The following is a 21,722-nucleotide window of genomic DNA, read 5'->3' on the forward strand; positions in this document are numbered from 1 at the left end:
ATTAAAATGGAAATCCAGAAAATAAAAAGAAAATAACAAAACCAAATCAAAGAACATCATCCTTGCGACTAGTTTCATCCTTTAAGACTAGTTTGAAGGACTTTCCAACATTAACTAGTTATGGACAGCCAATTCTCTATAGAACTAGGCCTGTATAATCTCATGACCGAATTTAAATCTAATTCAACAAGGCATATCAAAAGCTATGGGTTTTTCTGTTCGACTAATCATCAGTATGTTTCAGTCTTTTCTTGAACTTAACTCTATTACACTAGTTCATAAATAAGCTTGCTAGGCTTTTCACATGATCCGGTTATAGTGTATTCACAATAAACTGTTCATAACCATGAAACCACCTAAATCCCTAAACTTCATATGTTTTAAGCATCCCTTTTTCATGTTTGCTTACCATAAGTCAAACTCAGACCACAATCTTAAAGATGACAGAATACATTAGTAGACAAAATCCAAAAATTTATCATCCGCGATGCATAAATTGTTGCCATTTGCTCTCCTAAATTGTAAGAAGCATTGATGAACATGCCTCACATTGCATCTTCTATATTTTGCAGTGTCTCTTATCAATCAGTACTTCAATCAGAAGAACTTACCTCAGTACAAAGCCTGTCTTGGTTTTGGCCTCACCTCTATGTAATGAGAAAACAAAGGCTAGTAATAACTAGTTGATGGCTTGCTACTTCTACTCTTGGCACCTGATTATCTATAATGTTTTCGTGGTATCTTGATTGCATGGTGGAATTTCGTACAAAACAGTTCACTGATTTCATAAGACTTATAGTGTGTTCATAGTTTTCCAACAAAACAGAAAACAAAAGATATTTTTATGCCAAATACATTTTTGAAACGCAAATAAAAACTCTAAATAACCTTTACTGAAACAAGTATGAATGTCAATCATCTAACAATTTACTGCAATTTCATCTTCGACACATAATTACATGCTAAAATACTTCAATTCACATGGAAGACAAAAAAATATTATTTTCGACTCATAATCTTATAGGATGTAGTAATTGAAAGAAGGAAAAACCTCATTTTAATACCTAATGCATGGTGATAATCTCAATTTTGTCCTAAAGCAATTTACATTATCAATTTTATCCTTAACAAATCAAACATTTATCAATTTGATCCTTACATCTAATATAATCACATTTTTAAACCAGATCACATCAAATCTTCTTCAAGATACTTCAATTTATTGCATAAAATATTGAAAATAGCATCAAACATTGATGGAAAAGATGTAAAGGAATTAATTTTTTGGTTTACAAAGCAAAATTTGTTAATTCTCCTAGAAGATACCTATTCACTAGAGATAAATCCAAGGACTCTCAAACCTTTGAGAGCTAAAGTAAGAAGTTACGAAAACTATAAGGACTAAAAAACGGCATACCAAAAAATTATTGTTTATGACTCCCTTGTTCTACAGTTTAAGTCATGGATGAATTTCAAAAAAAAAAAAAGAAAAAAAGAAAAAAAGAAAAAGTCATGAATTGAATTGAATAATGCACCTAATTAACACTCATCCGTATAGATTTGGACCTTTATGCTATACCCAAAAACCCTATAAAAAATCCCATCTTTCCCTCCAAACCACAATTTACTGCCATCCCACGAGATTCCACAAGCACTACACAGCAGCTGCCATACAGTCTCCAATGGAAGCTGCGGGCACAGATTCCGATGGCCGTGAATTCAAAAATCCAGATGAAATGTGGTTAGAACACACTGGAGACACTAACAAGAAGACTCAATGGTACCGTGATGGTGTTGCTTATTGGGAAGTAAGTTTGTTTGTTTGTTTCTTTATTTGTGTTTTTTGAGCTCCCAATTGAGAAAGATGAAAGATTGATGAGAGTAATATAATGGGTTTTTGCTGTTTTCTGTTAAAAGTTTTGTTTTTTTGAAGTGTATGGGTGTGTTTTTGAGGACCCAATTGAAACAAGATGGAAGTTTGATGCAGAAATTAAAGTGGGTTTTTGTTGTTTTTAATAAAGTTTTGGACCTTTTGTGGTTTGGTTTAAAGGGTGTGGAGGCATCAGTGAATGGAGTGTTAGGTGGATATGGGCATGTGAATGATGCTGATGTGAAGGGAAGTGAAGGGTTTCTACAGACCCTTTTAGCTGAACTGTTTGTTGACGGAGGAATTGACAGGCATCTTGTTGCTCTTGGTATTCTTTTTTCACTGTGTTATTGAGTATTGAATTTAAAGTAGCAAACTTTTGAGTTTTTTTCACTGTCATTTGGTGATGGGAACATGTTTTATATGCGAAACACATATTTTTAATGATTCTAGTATTTATTTAGGTGGGTGAAGCTGAATTTTGCTTACAAGGCTGTCTATTTACATTTAGCATTTGAGAAAGTTTCATATACGAGAAGGAAGTGAATAGAGCGCTTTAGATTAGTTGGTGTGCTACAGAATTATGACTAGTTTTCGAGTAAGAATTGTTTCTAGATGCTAATGAAGCTCATGTATCACTTTTGACATTTATAATGGTATCATTATGATAGCAATTGTCACTGAATATTGATGCTACTATGTGTTGGCTCGCTAGGAAAACAAAAGTCTCTGCATGTAGTGCCCGTATAACACGTTTTGAAGCTGCATCTTGGTCATAGGATTCTATTGTGTTAGATATCATTTAATTCTTAAAAAAGTTTTAACTACTATTTCAAGATCTTTAATCTTAATCAGCTTAATTATTGGCCATGCACATCGCTTGTCAGTACTCTAAAGTTGAAACTCTGCAGATTGTGGTTCTGGTATTGGGAGAATCACCAAGAATCTTCTCATAAGGTATTTCAATGAGGTAAGGCCATTGATCCTTATGTCCCTGTATATTACTAGATGTATGAACTATGAGTTGTTTGTGCCTTTCTACAACTATAAAATCCTGATGCAGCTCATTAATCTTTTCATTCTCTTTCCAGGTTGATCTTCTTGAGCCAGTGTCGCATTTCCTTGATGCTGCCCGTGAAAGCTTGGTCCAAGAAAATCATATAGCATTGGATAAGCACAAGGCCACTAATTTTTATTGTGTCCCCCTTCAGGTAACACACTCTTAGATTGATTTGAAAGCTTGATTTGCTCTAGAATGAAATTGGAATCAATATAATTTAGTTTGCAGAGTCACAATGAATCAGTTATTTTTTTTTAATATATAATTTTCCAAATTTATTTCTTTCCTACAGTATATTATACATTGAAAGGATTTTTCTAATCACACTACATTTGAAAAGTACATTTAAAAGGTTGAATATAATGTGCATTGTAAATTAATAGCTATAGCCCAGCTTACCTTTCACTATTTTTTTCTTTGCTTTTGTTTTTTTCTTCAGTAAATGAAGTTTGCTTGCCTTTGCCTTTGCCTTTAGGAATTTACACCAGATGCAGGAAGATATGATGTTATCTGGGTTCAGTGGTGTATTGGGCATCTCACAGATGATGACTTTGTGTCATTTTTCAATAGGGCTAAGGTAAATCAACGTTGGCCTTGAGTTTAATATTTTAAATACCCAAACAGTTATAGTGTACATTTATTCATCTACAAGGAATGATTATGATATTTTCTTGATTTTTTGGTTGTTTTGTTGAAATAACATGACTTGTCCTTGTGTGTTAATTAAGGACTACATTTCTCTTCATTTCAAGTGTTCATTTTGTATTTTACCAATTTTGTAGTTGCCATTTTTTCCAAGAAAATTATAACATGTACTATAAAAAACTAGTAAGATTTACATCTATCATTATTTAGAAAGAAAATCTTGAAGTTAAAAGTCTAATTGCTTACGAGTAACTTTATCAAATACATGATGTTCTTGACTTCCACCATCTAGGTGGCTGGGGTTGCATTTTGGGGGTGAAAGCTTACATTTCCATAGTATGTACTGTCATTTCTTTAATTTTCATGCTGATTGCAGATTGGCCTCAAACCTGGTGGATTTTTTGTCTTGAAGGAGAATCTTGCAAGAAGTGGTACTTTGCTTCCTTCTATTTCATAGTGAAAAAATGTATTGGCCCACTTTCCATTGAAGATGATTATGAAATCACCTTCGAAGTGCTTGATGTCCATACAGAAAAGTATACTTGCAGTTGCTGCAAGGATCTAATGTTATTGACTTCTGAACTCAAACTGCATGTTTTCAGGATTTGTGTTGGACAAAGATGATCGAAGCATAACCAGGTCTGATTCATACTTCAAGGGGCTCTTTAGTCGGTGTGGATTGCATCTCTACAAATCAAGGGTTAGCTTCTATGCATTTTAACTTGAAATAGACAACTAAAGGTGCTTGTACTAGTTCACCTTATATGGCTTTCTATCAATATTCTCTACTTATCCTACTCAATTCAGCTTCATTGCAAAAAGTGTAGCAATGTGAGAATGTGTTCCCAAAGGGACTCTTAGAGCTGTATTTGCATTTGCATCTGCAGTTGGTTTGATAAAGCAGTCTATTTGCATCCCTGCACCACAGTTGAAGTTTCTTGTTGTTAGTTTAGGTAGGGATATAGCTCGTGAGCTTTAAATTGGGGCACAAACCAGTAATGATGCAATGCTTTAAGTTGCACCCCAACAGATATTAGTGGATTGATGATCAGAAATTGCACTAGAAATGCCCAGTGCAGAACTGCAATTTGGCAGCCCATTTTTGGACATGACAGTATGGGTCAACACATATTTCTGGTTAGCTGTCCTCTACCAGCTGCATCAATCATTATTGTAACTGATTTTTAATCTATGTGTAATACATAACTTTATTGCTTTACTTGTATTTACTAAAATTTGAGATCTATTTTTATTATTTTTAATTGAGTAATTTACCAATTTGAGTTGGAAAAAAAAAAAATTCAGATTCGTAGAGCTCTCCTCTCTCCCTGAAGCCATGTAACCTGACTAGCAAAATTTTCACCTCCAGTTAGCAGTATCCGAGGTCCTAGCTAAATATAAAATAAAAAATCCTGATGGTCGAACGGAGATGTTGATAGTGAATTGCTGCTTGTACTGCACACCAAAGAGACTTTGCATTGATGTTGTTCATTTGATTACTTTCATTGGCTTAATCAGGAACAAAAGGGACTTCCCAAGGAGCTATTTGCTGTGAAGATGTATGCTTTAACAACTGATATTCCAAAGAGAGTCATGAAGGCCAGATCCAAAGTTCAAGCCAATCGACCTGGGATAATCAAATGAAAAAAATTTCTCGAGCTTTAAATTGTTGCCAATGGTGAGTAACTACTCCTACAGAAACAAATGTCTGTAACTTAAACCATTTGAGATTAGATGGTGAACTTATTTTTTCTACATTTTTAACGAGTTTGAAATCCTCGTAAAAAGATGTCTGCAACTTCTTCTCATCAGTTTAATTACAATATCTAAGATGTTATCATTGTCATGACATGCTTTAAAGTTCTGCTTTGTTTTCAACTCGCAAAATCAATTGGTATATTGTGACCTCCGTGAAAGAAACTGACAAACATTTATTCACTGCTTGTTTCTCAGTTGGTCAAGGGGGTGCTACTGCAGCATGAAAGCCTGTAATTTGGGATTCTAATCTGGCTTAATGAATTGACGAGCTGGAGACAGGTGCTTTGATAGCTATCTTTGATTCTGGCTCGGTGAACTGACCAAATTCATTCCTGCCATTGTTGAGTGAGGAAGTCACATTCAAGAGTATAATAGCTGATCCGAGATGGGCTGGTTAATTTAGAGTCTACTACATGTTTTTAATACAGAACACTGGATATTTCAAGATTTTTGTGTTCCTTTGACTGCTAGATAGAATGATATATCACCAGCTTAGCTTTTTTGGGTGGGTGTAACAAGCCTTCTACTGGAAAATGATAATGAACTTGATGCTGGAAAATGGAATGAAATGAACTTGCTGCGGGAAATTGAATGTTGAGTTAAAGAACAACAAGCTTGTATTTGTGTTTTAAAAGTGTTTTTGAAAAAATTTGAAATTTTATTATTTTTTTTGTTTCAAATTATTATTTTATTTTGTTTTTTTTTTATATTATTTTGATGCTTTAATATAAAAAACAATTTTTTTTAAAATAATATATTTTTAAATAAAAAACATTTTAAAAAACAATTATAATAACACTCTTAAATTGCCAGCCTCAATTTTTGTAACTAAGACATACTAGAACTCAGAGATGCTCTACAGCAGCCAACAGTGACTCTTAATTATACCAAGAAACTGACCTGGCCGCCATGGAGTTTGAACTTCAAGTTCTTATCTCCTTATCTATAGGTCTGTTGAGTGGAGTTTATCCCTTACAGTTGATTTTACCTTTAAAATTTAATATTTTCAGTGCCCAAAATAGTTATAATATTCATTTGTCAATTCCCCCACAAGGAATGATTATGATATTTCGTTCAATTTTCTTGCTGTTTCGTCGAAATAATCAATGTTTATATGTATTGAGAGACTAGAAGATTTCTCTGCATTTGAAGGTTCAATATAAATTCCACTACGTTGTAGAAGCATTTTTGCTAAGAAAATTATGACAAACTTTCAAATAACTACTAAGATTTTAGAAATATCAGGCATTCCTGACCAGCTGGGGGTTCCGAGTAATGAAAGAACTTCTACTTTGTCTGTGTTGTTTATCGGTAGAGAGTTTATAGTTGACAATAGGAAACAGGAGGACTAGAATTGCCCAGTGCATACTTGCAATAGATCTAGTTTAGGGAAGCACTAGGTCACTGTTAATTCACGGATAATTAAGTTAATCCGTGTTAATTATTTTAGTTAAAATAATTTTATTTTATTTTAAAAAATTATTGAAATTGATCCGATCAGTTTTTTTTTTTAAAATTATTGAAGTTATCCAAACTCAAATTTGGTTGGATCAATTATATTTCGCTAAATTAATATTTTTTAGTTTAATATATAGGTTAAGCTTCAAATAATTGGTTTTCCATGTTAACCTGCTTAACTACGCCGAGCTAATAAAGTATGCCTGCAATAACAGCAGAATAGCAGCCCATGTTAACCTCGCCAGTAGATTTTTCACCTCCGGCTAGTAGCCTCCTAGGTCTTAGCTAAAGATAAAATGAAAACTCCTGATGATCGAATAGAAATCTTGAGATTGAACAGCTAGTAGCCATTTATTTACTGCCTAATTGTTTCTCAGTCTGCCTAGGGGTGCTATCAAAAGGTTGTGTGGCATGATAACTTGTACTTTGGGATGCTAATGGGGTTTGGTGAAATGACAAGCAAAACACAAAAGCCTTGGTGGTTATGCTACTTTGCAGCTGGTTTGGGCATTCTGCATCCCATGCCTAGAGTCTGGACTCACCATTGCTAGAATCCTTTCCTACAACTACAGTCACGAGGAAGTCATCTTCAAGACCACAGGTGTGTATTCGATCCATTGACTGCTACATGTGATGTTCTATGACTGTATCACCAGTTTCAGATCTTTTAGGTCTGGTTTTCTCTGTTTCTGCTGCTTACTTTGATCATCTTGTTTTTTCCTGTGGAAAATTTTCATCAAACAAACGAAAAGATGCCTAGTCTTGTAATGGTTCGAGAGCTGAGGTTGCATCTTCCATGTTTTATTGCAATATAATCATTAAAAACAATAGCAAATGCATCTGATTACAAAGAATATATACGATACACTTAAGTTCTAACACAGTCACTTGCAAATTTTGCTGCTTATAGAATCTGTACTATAATTGAAACTAGTAAGATCCAAGATGTTATCAGATCATCTTCATTGAACATGTTTGTGTCCTTTACCTCCATCTCCATGAGATCTTTTATGGTTCTGGGGCGCTAATTCCAGGCAAGACTCATAGACTTTGTTTATCATATGGGATATCTGATTCAGGCTTGGATGTTTGCTGATTGATTGGTCAGTGCACATCAATCCCAGTTCTATTCCATGTTTAGCTTGATCAAACATATTTTCTGGCAATTTCTTTCTTGCATCAATCACTTTGTGCAAGTTTTCAGGATAATTATCTCTGACATCCTCAATCAAACCAGCCTCACCTCTCTCAAATTCCTGTGACCTCCTATTTGTTATGATCTCTAGCAGAAATATTCCAAACTTGTGAATTTCTGAAGTACCAAGAAAATTAGATATCAGTCAAGCAAACCATACAAAAACAAGAGAAATAAGGGATAGCTATGAATAGGAGAGCACACACTTTTGTTGTTGCTGTATTGATCTCCAACCTGAAACCTTGAAAGGAGTGGCTCATGATTGTCCGAGAGCAACACACTGTTTATCCTGAGATCATACACAACTTCAGGCCAATGTTCCTGCAAATAACGCATGCCGTCCACCACCCCAATTAGCATCTTCAACCTTTGCTTCCATGGAGGAGCTGAACCTGATAGCCACATCTCAATAGTCTCTCCATCTGTCCATTCAGTAACAATGGCTCTCTGATTTCTGTTACTGCACCAACCTAATACTTGAACTAAGTTCTTGTGGCATAGTTCAACAAGAACCTTGCACTCCTCAACAAATTCCTTGCGTTTCTCCCTTGAAATGCAACCCCTGTAAATTTCAATCCTGACTTGAGTACTGTCTCGCAAAGTTCCCTTATAAATTTCTACTCCTTCACTTCTGACCATCTGGTTTTTTCTTGAAAACCCATTGGTTGCTGCCCTTAGCATTGACGGTGTAAACTTGTGCTTTCTTTGAAACATTCTTGGTAAGTAATCCGGCCTTTGAAAACACAGCCATCCAAAGCAAACCGCCATTAGAATCACAGAGATTGGAAATCCAACTAGTAAAAATATGGCCTTGATTGTATAGTTCCTGTCACTTGGAAGGATACCGGAATAAATAAAACTTGAAGCATTAAACCTTTTGAAAAACTGAGAATCTGAGATTTTACTCTCTGAAAAATAATTATATGACAGGTTGAGAGACGTAAGGTTGGTAAGAGGAGCAAAGCTCTCGATTGGGAATTCGCCGGTAAGGCCATTAAGGCTCAAATCAAGAGCCTGGATTTGGTCACAACATATAACTTCTTTAGGAAAACTACCCTTTAAAGAAATGTTTGACAAATCAATGGAAAGAATGGTTAAAGGGCAGTATTTCCAAAAAAAACTGTATGACAAGTAGAGTGGTGCCATCTTCGGCCTGTTTCGCAGGTCTATATTGTCGAAAGAATGGACACAATTCGGATTCTTTGACTCATTGCAAAGATGGCTTGCAACAATGGTGAACTTGAAGATTTCTTTCAGGTCCATAGAAGAGGAGTTGCAGTATCTGAGAGAAGGATTGTGTTGACAGTTTTTCATGACTGTGGTGTTGAAATCTGATGGGGGTTGCAAGTTTGCAAGGTCCTCTACTACTGATCCTGAGATTGCTGAAGAAACTGTGAGTGATAACGTTGTGAACAGAAGGAGAAAACGTAGAGAAGCCATGAAAGAAGTTGAGAGAAGTCTCTGAAAGTCAGATAGATATCCAAAGTTTCAAGCGGTTTGCATGCATTTGCAACGTGGAAGTTTTAGAAGGTTTATTATTTGAATTTGTAGTGCCAAATTTGGTGGTTACCGTGCCAGGGAGAGGACAATGTATCTCATCAAATTGTTTTGGGTCAAATATTTAAACAAAAATTCAAACCTTAAATGATTTAGGTGAAGTAAAATATTCTTCTGTAGTCTTGATACAAGTAAATTAGAGAGTTGGACATAGTTTTAGTGGATTAAAAAATATTCAATGATATTATGACAAAAAGAAAATCAATTTAGTTTTTGATACATGACCCAATAATTTTATAAAACTGTCAAGAAATGTGTTTCCAATAAAAAAAAACTGAAGTTTTGAGCATTCTTATGAATAAAAATTCTTACAATATGATTCTTGTTTACATATCATTGAGACTTTGGTTTATAATAAACATAGTTATTAAAACTCATCTAATCTAATAAGTTAACTTAGAAAATTTGTGATACATAACTTAATTTGTGTCAAGCTTTACGTTTAATCGGAAAAGATTGAAATTTAATTGAATTGATCATGTTTTTATTGACCCGACAAACTCGATCTATCTTTGATCATTAATAAAAATTTTTAGAATATAATAATTAATTATACATGAATTATTGAAACTTTGACCTGTTGGAAGTATAATTATTAAACTCAATCAGGTTTAATAATAAAAAACTTGTGATTTGAAGATTAACTTGGGTTTTAAATTTAATAAAAAAATATTGATATAATAAAACTCGGTTAACCTAACAAACTTAATAGGTTAAAAAAACAATGTAATTTTAATAAAAATAATTGATCTGAAATAGTTTATTAATACTTGTTATATGATATGTTGTATTAAATATATTATTATTATTAATATAGTTGACATATTTTTTTTAATAATTAGTATATTTTTTTTATTATATACACAACTTATGTATTTATAATTGTGATCAATCATCAACACCAATATTATTAATATTTTACATCAATAAAAGGAAAACTCTTAAAATAAAGGAAATTAATCAATACATTTCATGAAAACAAGAAATTTACAAGAAATTGATAAAATTAGGACCTAAAACTAAAGGGAAGATTGACAGTCAGCAGTCAGCACCTATTGCTAACATTACAACAAGGAAAGTTAACAATTAGCAACTAAACTGAAGATAATTACGGCAGGAAAAAAAATTTATCAACAGATTCCACTTAGACATGAGCAAAAAAGCACACAAAAAATGCACCCTCTTGACTGATCCAACTGCTATCAACTATCCAAGCAATTGACCCCCCAACAACTGATCAATCTCCTCAATGACCCAGGGTTTTGATTGGATTTGGCAATCGTTAGCAATGGTTTGGACAAAATCTCTTGGAACCAAGCATTTCTCTTCTGAGTACAACTTCTCTTGAATTGCTGGAGATGTTACAAGGAGACTTTGAAGTTCCTGTGTGTGCATTGGCCCTTTGTTTTCCTGTAACATTTATTTAACACATAGGTTCTAAATCTGAAGAACATTTTCAGTACCTGCCAAGAAATTTAAAAGAGAATGAGATTTTACCTGAGTTGACCCCATGAGTTCAAGAATTCCAATTTGAGCCTGCAAGAACTTGACATACTTGGAAGCAGCTTGGAACATCTCAGCAGTGTTCATCTTATGCCCACCAGGAATAAACTTTCCAAGCTCCCGTGTCTTCTCGGTTATCTTCCTTCTCCTCTCACGCGCAGCGATGCTCTGTGTAGACAAGCTCACTCCAGTACTTGGTTTCTTTGGATTCATCACACTCTGATCAGTCCTCCCAGCATTGAACGTTATTGGAACCTGAAACTTAGGTTCCGGGGTTGGGATTTCTGGAAATAATTCTGGGAGTCCTGGATTGGGATTCGGAGCATATCCTTCGAAGAAATTCGGTTCAAAAGTTGAGTTGAAATGATCTGTGTAGGTTTTTGGGCGTTTCGGGTAGTGGTAGGACTCAAAATCTTGGAGAGGAAAGATTTCGGGGGAGAGAGAGATTATGTTATCTGAAGGAGAAGAGAAGTATGGGAGGAGATCGGTGTAGCTATCCGAGTAAACTAGCTGCTCCTCAACCTCATACAAAGGGTTGATGAAAGCATCTGAAAACATCATGTTGTCATTGCAAGCAAAGAGCTGATCATTTCCTATCTCTATGTCGCCTTGTGGATATTCTGTCAACTCTTGAAGGTTGTGATGCTGAAGCGATGAGCCCAAGTTTGAACAAAAGCTTAGAGCCATGGAAGATAGAATCTAGAAAAGAAAAAAGATCACAAACTCCATCAGAATTTGGGAAATCATAAGCTAAAGAGAAACTCTATACTAATTAGAGTACAAAAGCCAACAAAAAGCAGTTACTTATCTGAATTACGGCTGTATATCATTCATTATATATGTATCAGTTATCATTAACTTCAACAATTAGTACTAATTACTAAGCTTGAGTGCTGCTAGTTATTGCAATCAATAATTAAAAAAACCCAACAAATTCTTGAGTGAAAGGAAGACAAATAGGCCGGCGAACAAGCCTATAGCTCAACTAGAACATAGATCCATGTCCTCCTTATCTTCAGAGATCTCGAGTTCGAACAACAAGAAGACACATGAAATGACAAGAGGAAATAGTGTGGAGAAGCATAACCCATTTGAGCATAGGAAAAAAAACACACACAGAAGAATTGATAGAATTAAGCTGAAGAAGTTAGCCAAGAAGCTAACAACTTAGAAAAGATCCAAGAAAGAGAATATTATACAGACAAAATCATGGGACAAAAGACAAATGTAAGATACTTAAGAAAGACATATACTATATATAAAAGGAAATCCACAAGACATTAAGAGATAAAGAAACAGAAAGATATGGTACCTGAGATTAAGATACTTGTAGATATAATAATGTCTTTTTGAATTCAGGTAGACCTAAAGTCACTCACTAACAAACCTTATCAAACTAACACCTAACAGGACACAGAGGCAAACAGCTTGAAAAGTAGAAGACTTGCTGAATATTGTTAACTATGTGAGTGAGAGAGAGGAGGAGAGGGAGAGGAGTGGGGAAGTGGGAAGTTAGAGTATTTGTAGGAGATTAAGGGGGGGATTATGGGTGGAAGATGGAGTAACCAACTCCTAATTATTGGGGAGCACTAAATTATAGCTCGTCATAGGGGTGGTTTTTTTCTTTAGCTGCAAGCTAGCTAGGGTTTCCCATTTGTTCTCTATAAACCGTTACTTTGCATGCATGGCGGCTGCTATATTTTACTACCTCATTACTTAACCTTGCAGTTACTCTTGATTTAATTTGTTGAGCATCAATGATTATTCGATAATAATAATTAGTAATATTAAGCATAGTTATTTTTTTTCATCCAGAGTATATTGAAAAGTTCTTAAAATCAAAATAAAATACAAGAAATGACAACATAAAATGAAAGATGAACAATTTACCTTATCAAAGACAAGTTTGTCGAGAGACAGAACGTTACAGTAAGCTAAAGCTTTGATCTTTCTTCATTGTTTGGGGTTTATGAGAGGTTCTATTGTTCTCTGTTTTCTCCTCTCTCAAAAGTTTCAATCTTTCCCATGTTTACTTTACTGGGCCAAAGACAAAATATCCACTTGGCCTCAGCTGCTGGTACTTTGGTCGATTGCTTGTTATTTCTAATCGCAGTTATTTCAGTGGAATCCTCAATCTATCAATTTAGCCCTTACGTGTCATAATTACCAATATTAATTAATTTCTTAACTAATTAATTAATCATTTTATTCAATTTCTCATAATGCATGTGTAAAAATAAAATAAACAAGCAGGCAACAACAGACAACCCACTAATCATTTAAAACATGTTTTCTACCTCTCTGATGTTTTCCTTTCTAACATGGTTTTTTTTTTTTAAAAAAATATTTTTGATAAAATAACACAGCAATATTTTAAACAAACCGGCACAAATTCAAATGAAAAATAAAAAAAAATTAAAATATTTTTAAATAAAAAATATTTTCTAATATATATAGATATATATCATAGTACCAAACATAATCATTATATTTTCAAGATTTGTGTCATCTTGGCTTATGATTGCTAGATGATGCACTGTCCGAAATGCCGAGCCTTAGATGTATACCAATATCAACTCACCTGCTTCAAACGTGCCACATATATTTTTGTAAAAAGTAATTGTTTTTATTTCCTATTCAGCTTTTTTTTTTAATTTTATTTTTTTCTGAATTGATTTTTTTAAAATTCATCTAAGTTATTTTTGTATAGATCAAGTTGACTCGATTATATCGAGACAATTCTCACACAATTTAATTTTAAACTTGAATAAAATAAAAAAATAGATAAAAAGTTTTTTTCTGTCAATTTTATTATTATAATTTTTTTTATCAATCGGCTAGATTTGTTTTTAGACTGACCAAATCAATTAAATCATATTAAAATAATTTTTACATAAAGATTTAATTCAAAAAGTTTTTAAATTAACCCATATAATGAAATAAATTTAATAATAATATGAAATAATTATTCATAACATGAATAATTTTTATTATATTCAAAATTTATTTTGATATTATCCGTAGCGTTGCAGAGACATGTAAACTACCGCTTCGTAATCAATTACTTGCGTGATACTGATAGCCCATTTAGAGTTAAGAATGACAGTTTAAATCATTACGTATTGTATGAAATTGAAACAAATAAAGCCCTAATTTCTGCTAGGGATTCCTCCTTCATTATGCTGTTCACATATTTTCCTCAAAAAGTGAATAGCCAAAGAGAAATACAAGGGATATGAAAAAAAGAAAAAAAACTAATCTACTACAACAAACAACAAGAAGAAGTCTGTTAAAAACAATCAAACAAGTTTATAGTTCCCTCCTCAAAAACAATTTTGTTCCTCAGCAATCAAATACCCCAAATAGTACTACTTGAAATTAGTCTCCAAGCTGATCTTTGGAATTTTCCATGTACCATTTCGGGTCACTGCAGAAGCAGCGAGTCAAGTGTTCTCGGTAAACAACATTGGATACCCCACCAATCCAAAACTTTCATCCAAACACTCCTAGAAAAGTTATAATGTATAAAAAGATGCTCTGAGGTTTCCAAATTTGAGCTGCAAAAAACACATGAAGCTTGTGTGGTAGACAAAACAGTCTGTTGATGGAGAAAAGCTCTTGTACTAACTTTGTCCTGTACTGCTAACCAGAGAAACACCTGAACTTTCGAAAAGGCCCCTTTACTCCAAACATTGGTTTCGAAGACTCTGTCATTCGCAGAGGAGGTATTATCAATTAGGGTGCAACAGGATTTAACTGAGAAGCTTCTATTAGAATTGCATGGCCATATAAGTTTGTCATCTTTTCCTTGCCGAATTATCGTTGGCTCTAGCAATGAGAGCAAATGATGATATTGTTGCTCTTCATAAGATAAGAGCTTCCTACGCAAAACCAAATTCCATCGCCATTGATCATTCACCCATTGACCCATCTCATTAACCAAACCATTCCGAAAAGTAGAATTTTGGTAAAGCCTAGGGAAAATGCTATGTAAAGCACTGTACCTTGCAATTTTTCTTTTGCTTTGCCACTCCAGACCACAAGAATCTTCGTTGAATAGATGTTAGTATATTACAGACACCTTTTGGCATAAGAAAAAAAGACATATAATATATTAACAATGAACTCAAGACACTTTTGATTAGGCAAATACGCCTTGCCATACTAAGCATACGACCTCTCCACATGCTCAACTTTCTTCTAAAATTCTCAATAATAGGCTTCCATATAGACAATCTTTTAGGATTGGATCCTAAAAGCATGCCCAGATAAGAGCAAGGCAAGGAATCAAATCTGAAAAAGACTGAATATGCCATACTAGCACAAGTATCCTCCCCAATATTTATGCCAATTAAAGAGCTTTTATGGAAGTTAATGTGCAAACCTGAACAAATAGCGAACCACAACAGGATCCTTTTAACTGTTTTGACCATATGAAGATTAGCAGGCACGAAGATCAAAGTGTTGTCTGCATATTGTAGGTGATTGAGGCAAAAGCTGTCTCCAAAAGGAATACTTTTGAAAAGATCATTTGAAGCTGCTCTTTGAAACAAAACAGATAATCCCTCTGCTGCAATTAGAAAAAGGAATGGAGAAAGGGGGTCACCTTGGCGAATCCCACGGCTCATCAAGAATTCCTTAGAAGGAGATCCATTAATCAACACTGATAATTTTACAGTGGAGATGCAAGTGTTGATCCAATTAATCCATTTTTCACCAAAACCCATATACCTCATAACTTGCTCTAAATAATCCCACTACACACTATCGAAAGCTTTGTGAAAATCCACCTTAAAGATAAGGCTCGACACTCTGTATCTTTTCAAGGAATGAACTGCTTTATTGGCAACCAAAAACCCATCAATTATTTGCCTCCCTGCCAAGAAAGCTGTTTGATTCTCACTGATAAGGTCATGCATAACCGCTTTCAGACGACTAGAAAGAACCTTAGCCATTATCTTGTAAATGCCATGAATCAAACTAATAGGCCTGAAATCTTTGAAGCCAACCGGGGAAGCTATCTTCGGAATTAGATGAACATAAGCATGATTGACTCCTTTTGGAAGCCTACCTGTTTTGAAGAAATTCTTGGCCAGGTTTAATAGATCATCTGCAATGAAATTCCAAGCAAGCCTGGACCCGGACTCCTGCTCTCATCACAATCCCAAACACTCTACTTTAATTCTTCCAAAGTGATATCTCGCTCCAAGCTAGCTGAAGAAGAAGCCGAGAGTGTTTTAAAACCAACAGGCCCTGAACCAATTCGGAATCTATCAGGACTTCTGAATAAGTTGGAGAAGAAGCTAACTGCCGCATCTTTTATGACCGATAAACCTTCAACAACAGAACCATTATGAACCACTTTCAGGAGATGGTTTTTAGCCCTCCTGAAGTTAGCAACTAGATGGAAGAAACGCATGTTGCGATCGCCCAGGCGACACCAAATTTGGTGAGACTTTTGACGCCACATGCTTTCTATATGCAAATTACATTGCCACTGCTTCTTGATCAATGAATCAAGCGAGTTCTGCTCTGCAGTAGATAATTGCCCATACTCTGATTTCTTTTCTATAGCTGAAATATTGGTTTGGATCAATGCCAAAGTAGTCTCCTGATGCCCAAAACCAACCCTATTCCACTGTCTGAGCCGAGTTACCATAAAGCTGAGCTTCTTAATGAGCTTGAACTGACCTGAAAATTCATTGCAAGCTTCATCCCATATACACTTTATGATATCTTTAAAATTTGGATGATGGAGCCAACAATCCATGAATTTGAAAGGAATCCAACCTTTTTCTGCAGGTAAAACCCCTAGGATTAAAGGGCAATGATCAGAGAACCCTATTGGAAGCCGTCGAAGAGACAAAAGGGGAAATTGCAAATGACAACAAGGACTAGAAAAAATACGATCTAGTTTACTCATGGATCCCCCACGAAACCAGGTGTACAAACCCTCTGACATGTTATACTCGATTAAGTTACAATCATCAATAAAAAGTCTAAAAGCCGTTGAACCCACCTTGTTAATGAAACCGCTGCTTCTGTCACTTCGCAACATAATTTCATTAAATTCACCTGCTAAAAACAAAGGACACTAAAAAACAAGCTTCAGAATACGAAGGTCATTCCAAAGAAGAAGTCTGTTAGCTTGATTGCAAGGGGCATAAACACCTACCACCGCCCCTGAGAAGCCAGTCAAGACATTCTGCCCAAATAACCCGATCCAACCATGACCATACTCCACTGAAGATACCGCAAACTTAGAGTTATCCCACATAGCCAGAATGCCCCCTTTAGTACCTTCAGCCTCATTACCAAACCAAGAAACATTACTGACGTTCCATAATTGAAAAACCAATCTGTCTGAGTAACTTTGTAACTTAGTTTCAAACAAAAAACAAACCTCTATATCAAATTCCCTGATTAACTTTGAAATTGTCCTCTTCTTTCTAGCTAACCCAAACCACAAGAATTCCATGAAAGAATCTGCATAAGAAAAGAGATTTAAAATCCTTACAGAACAAAGTGGAACATCTACTCACTGGGATGCTTCCCAATCAGCCTTCTCTTTATGCCTTTGCTGATTTATATAGGATGTGAAGTCATCTAAATTGTGAGGTTTTTCAATTTGCAAAACCTCTCCTATTTCCAGCATTAAACAAACCTCATCACCCTCAGAAGGTTTATTGTTTTCGTCATGTGCTAGCAAGTTCCTCCTGTTACACCTCTGTATTGTTGAGTCCTAAATATCCATCTCACTCTTATTAACTGTTTCATTCAAACTTCCATCAGCTGTAATCATCTTTGTACGTCGCAGCTTCCTTCTTGTTTTTGCACATAAAGCAGTTGCACTCTCTTTTGTGTTTGCATCAGAGTGTAAAATAACTGGGTGATTCATATGTTGCGGTTCCAGAATTACTACGGCTTGAGGATTATATGTTGATTGAAGGGCTAAATCGTTGTTTGATCCAAATGAAATAGAGAGAACGTCAGATGGGCTTTGAGATCCACTGCCATAAATTGGGCTTTCAATCTGGGCCAATACAAGGGAGTCAAGGCCCAAGGCAGCTGCACTCTCTTTTGTGTTTGCATCAGAGTGTAAAATAACTGGGTGATTCATATGTTGCGGTTCCAGAATTACTACAGCTTGAGGATTATATGTTGATTGAAGGGCTAAATCGTTGTTTGATCCAAATGAAATAGAGAGAACGTCAGATGGGCTTTGAGATCCACTGCCATAAATTGGGCTTTCAATCTGGGCCAATACAAGGGAGTCAAGGCCTAAGGCAGCTGCAGGGTTTCTAGCATCTTCTCTCAAAATAGGAGTGCCCTGTCCCGTATATAGGGTAAGAGCATTGGGAATGAGACTGCTTTTTATATAGCTGCTGTCAGAAAAAGAAATATTGTATGCCATAATTTCTGGAAATCTCTCTAAAGGAGAAAATTGAAACCAAGGTCCAAATTGATATAAACCAAACTTATGGGATAAAATTGACACCCTTTAAACCCTAAGGGTAAATTAAAAAATTTCCCTTTTCTCTAAGCTCCTCTAAGAGGAGGATTTCGAATTTTCATTGAAGAAATGCAAAGTAATGAAATACAAAGTAAATCTTTATTTTATTTATTTATACAGACATAATTAATCTTTATTAGAATATGCAATAATCTTCTACAAGTACATCTCATGGCTAACTCGATACACAGTAATTCATGAACATACGATAAGCACATCTTTTATTATACATCATATCTTATATCTACAAATATTCAGTAATCTTTTAGAATCTACAATTACCAAGATGAAAGAGGAGGAATGCTTTGTTCATTTCTGAAGAAATTAGCAGGATCAACTGCAGTCTTCACATGCACCAACCGGTCGAAGTTGTTCTTGAAATACTTGGTACCCCAAACGCTTGCTTGTTTATAACTCGTGTATTCTAGGTTGTTCACTCCTAGGTCAAGATCTCTATAGTTGACATATGCTTGTCGGGGATTTTTCGAAACATAAGGAGTCATGTAGCTGTAAAGCTTTCTGATCCAACTTGAATTTTTAGCATATGCCTCAATGCTTTCTTCAAACCAAATGATTGCATACTGAATTTGGAATAGAGTTCCGGCTCTATGCGGAAAGGGAGTGCTGGACTCTGCAATTTCATCCATTTTTCCTCCGTAGGCAGTGAATTGCAATTCAGCCAAGTGGACACCGACTTGGCTGAGCCTTTCCCATATTCCTTCAAATGCAATTTCAGGTATAGGTTCCCTAACAAAGTCACTTTTTCCTATGAAAAAGCTCGAGGAATATCTCCTACTAAGCAACACATCCAAGGATGAATTTCGTGGAAATTGAGCAGCGAAAACCGTAGACTCGATCCAACTCATTTCAATGCAATCTTCTTTCACCAAACCAAGCTCGGGAAAGCTCTCTTGCATCAACGAAAGAAGCCTATCGACTCCACCAAGAAACAAGGAAGTGAATGCGGCTTGTATCATTATCTTTCCTTCTTGATTAGAGTTCGCTCTATATATGAAAATTCTTGAGAACAAATCATCGTCGAACTTTGGGATCGCATATTGCCATCGATGAACGAGTTTTGTTGCATCTTGTTCTGTTAGTATTCTTGTGACATTGAATACTGTCACAATAGCTGGAACTGGAACCAATTCTAGTTTCCATGCAACAACTACTCCAAAGGTATTACCTCCACCACCTCGAATAGCCCAAAATAGATCTTCTCCCATTGATGCTCTATCAAGGATTCTCCCTTTAACATCGATTAATTGTGCATCGATTATATGATCTACAGCGATGCCATATTTACGCATGATCATGCTAGTTCCTCCTCCGCTAAGGTGCCCACCAGCCCCCACTGTAGGGCAAACACCTGCTGGGAAGGCAAGAGTTCTACTTTTCTCCGCGATTCCGTAGTAAACTTCGCCTAGAGTGGCCCCAGTTTGAATCCATGCAGTTTTATTTGCAACATCAACAGTAACTGTTCGCATATTGATTAGATCAATGACCACAAAGGGTACTATAACCGCAACATAGGAGAGACCCTCATAGTCATGGCCACCACTTCGAACCCTAATTTCCAGGCCATGTTTTTGGGAACACCTAATGGTAGCTTGTATGTGAGCTACATTCAAAGCTGTAACAATAACAAGTGGTTTCGGGGTTGCACTTGTGTTGAACCTGCTGTTTCGTATAGAAAACTGCAAGACTGAAGAATATGAAGAGTTGATTGGGGTGTAAATGACCTTAGAAATGGAGTTAAAGTTTTGAGACTCAAGGCATTGAAGAAAATCCTCATGACGGTCAGCAGAAGCTACCCTTGAGAATGAAAACAGAAAGATAAGTAGGAAAGGGATCATCAAAGAACTTGGAGAGTTCATGATTCTGATAATCTTTTGTGCACACAGAAAGGTGCTAGAGGCTCCCTTATTTATATAGTTCTTAACGTGCTTGTTTGTGAAATTCTTTTGCCCCATAAATGGAGAAGATGGTGACATTTCAACCACGATCAAATTTCCAAAACACGGATCATAGCCAACTTGTATGACAAGACACGAAGTTGACCACTTGTGTTATAGCATTGGCTTGCTTAGTATTTTCCTGCTCTATTACATGGGCAATGACAATCTAGCCATCGAAATTTCAATAAACTGTTTTTGGATTTATAGATTGTAAGTTGATGGGCAATGATCGGTATCTACATTAAACCATTAATTTCTTGTTTGAATCCTGCCCTTAATTTTAAAGCTATGTCATCATAATGCCTGCTAAATAGAAAGATTTTATTTCTTGATAATTATCCAAAAAAATAGAGAGATTTTATCAATGTTCATGAATAATAAATCATAAATCAACAATCCAATCGAAAAAATTGGGTGGTTCAAGCTTCAAGTAAATTTACTAAGAAAATGATCAATTGGTTTTTATAACTATCGAATAGACTAAGTTTCTTGTTATTAATTCTTAATTACTTCTGTAGATAACCCAAGCTTCCATATCCATGCATGCATGGTTGGCAGGCAAATTTTCTGTTTGATAGGATCTTGTTGTTTTCCATTATATCAAAAAATATTTCTCTCCGAACAGATTTTTTTTATAGTCAATTTTATGCACGGAATTCTCATCATTGTTTGCCAAAACAAGAGATTTCCCATTAAGATAATCCTATAAACGTCCAATGCGATTATTGTCCTTCAAAATGATCCAGCTGATTTTCAAAGTTAAAACGTACAAGATTATTCCAAGTTGAGATTAGTTGGTAAAAATAAAGAAATTTCTTTGCAGTCTATTAATTATTTCTTGAGTTAAATCTTTTAGTTTAATTTCTTGAATTATCTTTTAAGGGATTGAATGTAGTGAATAATCTCTGGTAAGGTATATATAATTTGGTCCAACTTGAGATTAATTTAGCCATCTCTAGCATGTCAAATCGTATAAAATCATGATTCATTGAACATTACTGGAATATATCATGTCTCAAATTCAAATTAGGCTAAGGATTTGTTGCTTCATCAAGCTTGATCTGTCGTCTACTGTGTTATTCTCGGATCTCACTCGCTTTCGACAAATTGTTGGTGCTCTTTAGTATCTCACGTTTACTAGACTAGACATCTGTTATGCTGTCAACAAGGTCTGTCAGTTTATGCATGCTCATATTGAGAGTCATTGA

General features: G+C 35.1%; 5 protein-coding genes across 5 annotated transcripts; 1 reads left to right on the top strand and 4 right to left on the bottom strand.

The window, feature by feature from the left end:
• The first annotated feature begins 1,480 nt into the window (after window positions 1-1,480).
• Window positions 1,481-5,832, top strand: LOC133702717 (alpha N-terminal protein methyltransferase 1). Its single transcript, XM_062127046.1, has 9 exons — window positions 1,481-1,808; window positions 2,051-2,195; window positions 2,779-2,837; window positions 2,959-3,078; window positions 3,403-3,504; window positions 3,949-4,003; window positions 4,175-4,272; window positions 5,091-5,250; window positions 5,526-5,832. The coding sequence occupies exons 1-8, from the start codon at window positions 1,530-1,532 to the stop codon at window positions 5,214-5,216; spliced, it is 984 nt and encodes a 327-aa protein (XP_061983030.1). The 5' UTR covers window positions 1,481-1,529; the 3' UTR covers window positions 5,217-5,250; window positions 5,526-5,832.
• A 1,918-nt stretch (window positions 5,833-7,750) lies between these two features.
• LOC133702807 (LRR receptor kinase SERK2) lies at window positions 7,751-9,423 on the bottom strand. The gene is made up of 2 exons (XM_062127120.1): window positions 8,190-9,423; window positions 7,751-8,100 (listed from the first exon to the last, which is right to left on the bottom strand). The coding sequence occupies exons 1-2, from the start codon at window positions 9,421-9,423 to the stop codon at window positions 7,751-7,753; spliced, it is 1,584 nt and encodes a 527-aa protein (XP_061983104.1).
• Window positions 9,424-10,580: 1,157 nt separating this feature from the next.
• LOC133703241 (transcription factor bHLH52-like) lies at window positions 10,581-11,730 on the bottom strand. Its single transcript, XM_062127701.1, has 2 exons — window positions 11,038-11,730; window positions 10,581-10,950 (listed from the first exon to the last, which is right to left on the bottom strand). Exons 1-2 carry the CDS (start codon window positions 11,728-11,730, stop codon window positions 10,747-10,749), a joined length of 897 nt encoding a protein of 298 aa, XP_061983685.1. The 3' UTR covers window positions 10,581-10,746.
• Window positions 11,731-15,800: 4,070 nt separating this feature from the next.
• On the bottom strand, window positions 15,801-18,457 carry LOC133702808 (uncharacterized). The gene is made up of 6 exons (XM_062127121.1): window positions 17,803-18,457; window positions 17,447-17,529; window positions 17,215-17,350; window positions 16,996-17,118; window positions 16,292-16,734; window positions 15,801-16,190 (listed from the first exon to the last, which is right to left on the bottom strand). Exons 1-6 carry the CDS (start codon window positions 18,455-18,457, stop codon window positions 15,801-15,803), a joined length of 1,830 nt encoding a protein of 609 aa, XP_061983105.1.
• A 377-nt stretch (window positions 18,458-18,834) lies between these two features.
• LOC133702841 (berberine bridge enzyme-like 28) lies at window positions 18,835-20,553 on the bottom strand. Its single transcript, XM_062127162.1, has one exon. It carries the CDS (start codon window positions 20,548-20,550, stop codon window positions 18,835-18,837), a length of 1,716 nt encoding a protein of 571 aa, XP_061983146.1. The 5' UTR covers window positions 20,551-20,553.
• Window positions 20,554-21,722: the final 1,169 nt, after the last annotated feature.

Source organism: Populus nigra, chromosome 9 (assembly GCF_951802175.1).
Source record: "Populus nigra chromosome 9, ddPopNigr1.1, whole genome shotgun sequence".
Taxonomy (NCBI): Eukaryota; Viridiplantae; Streptophyta; class Magnoliopsida; order Malpighiales; family Salicaceae; genus Populus; species Populus nigra.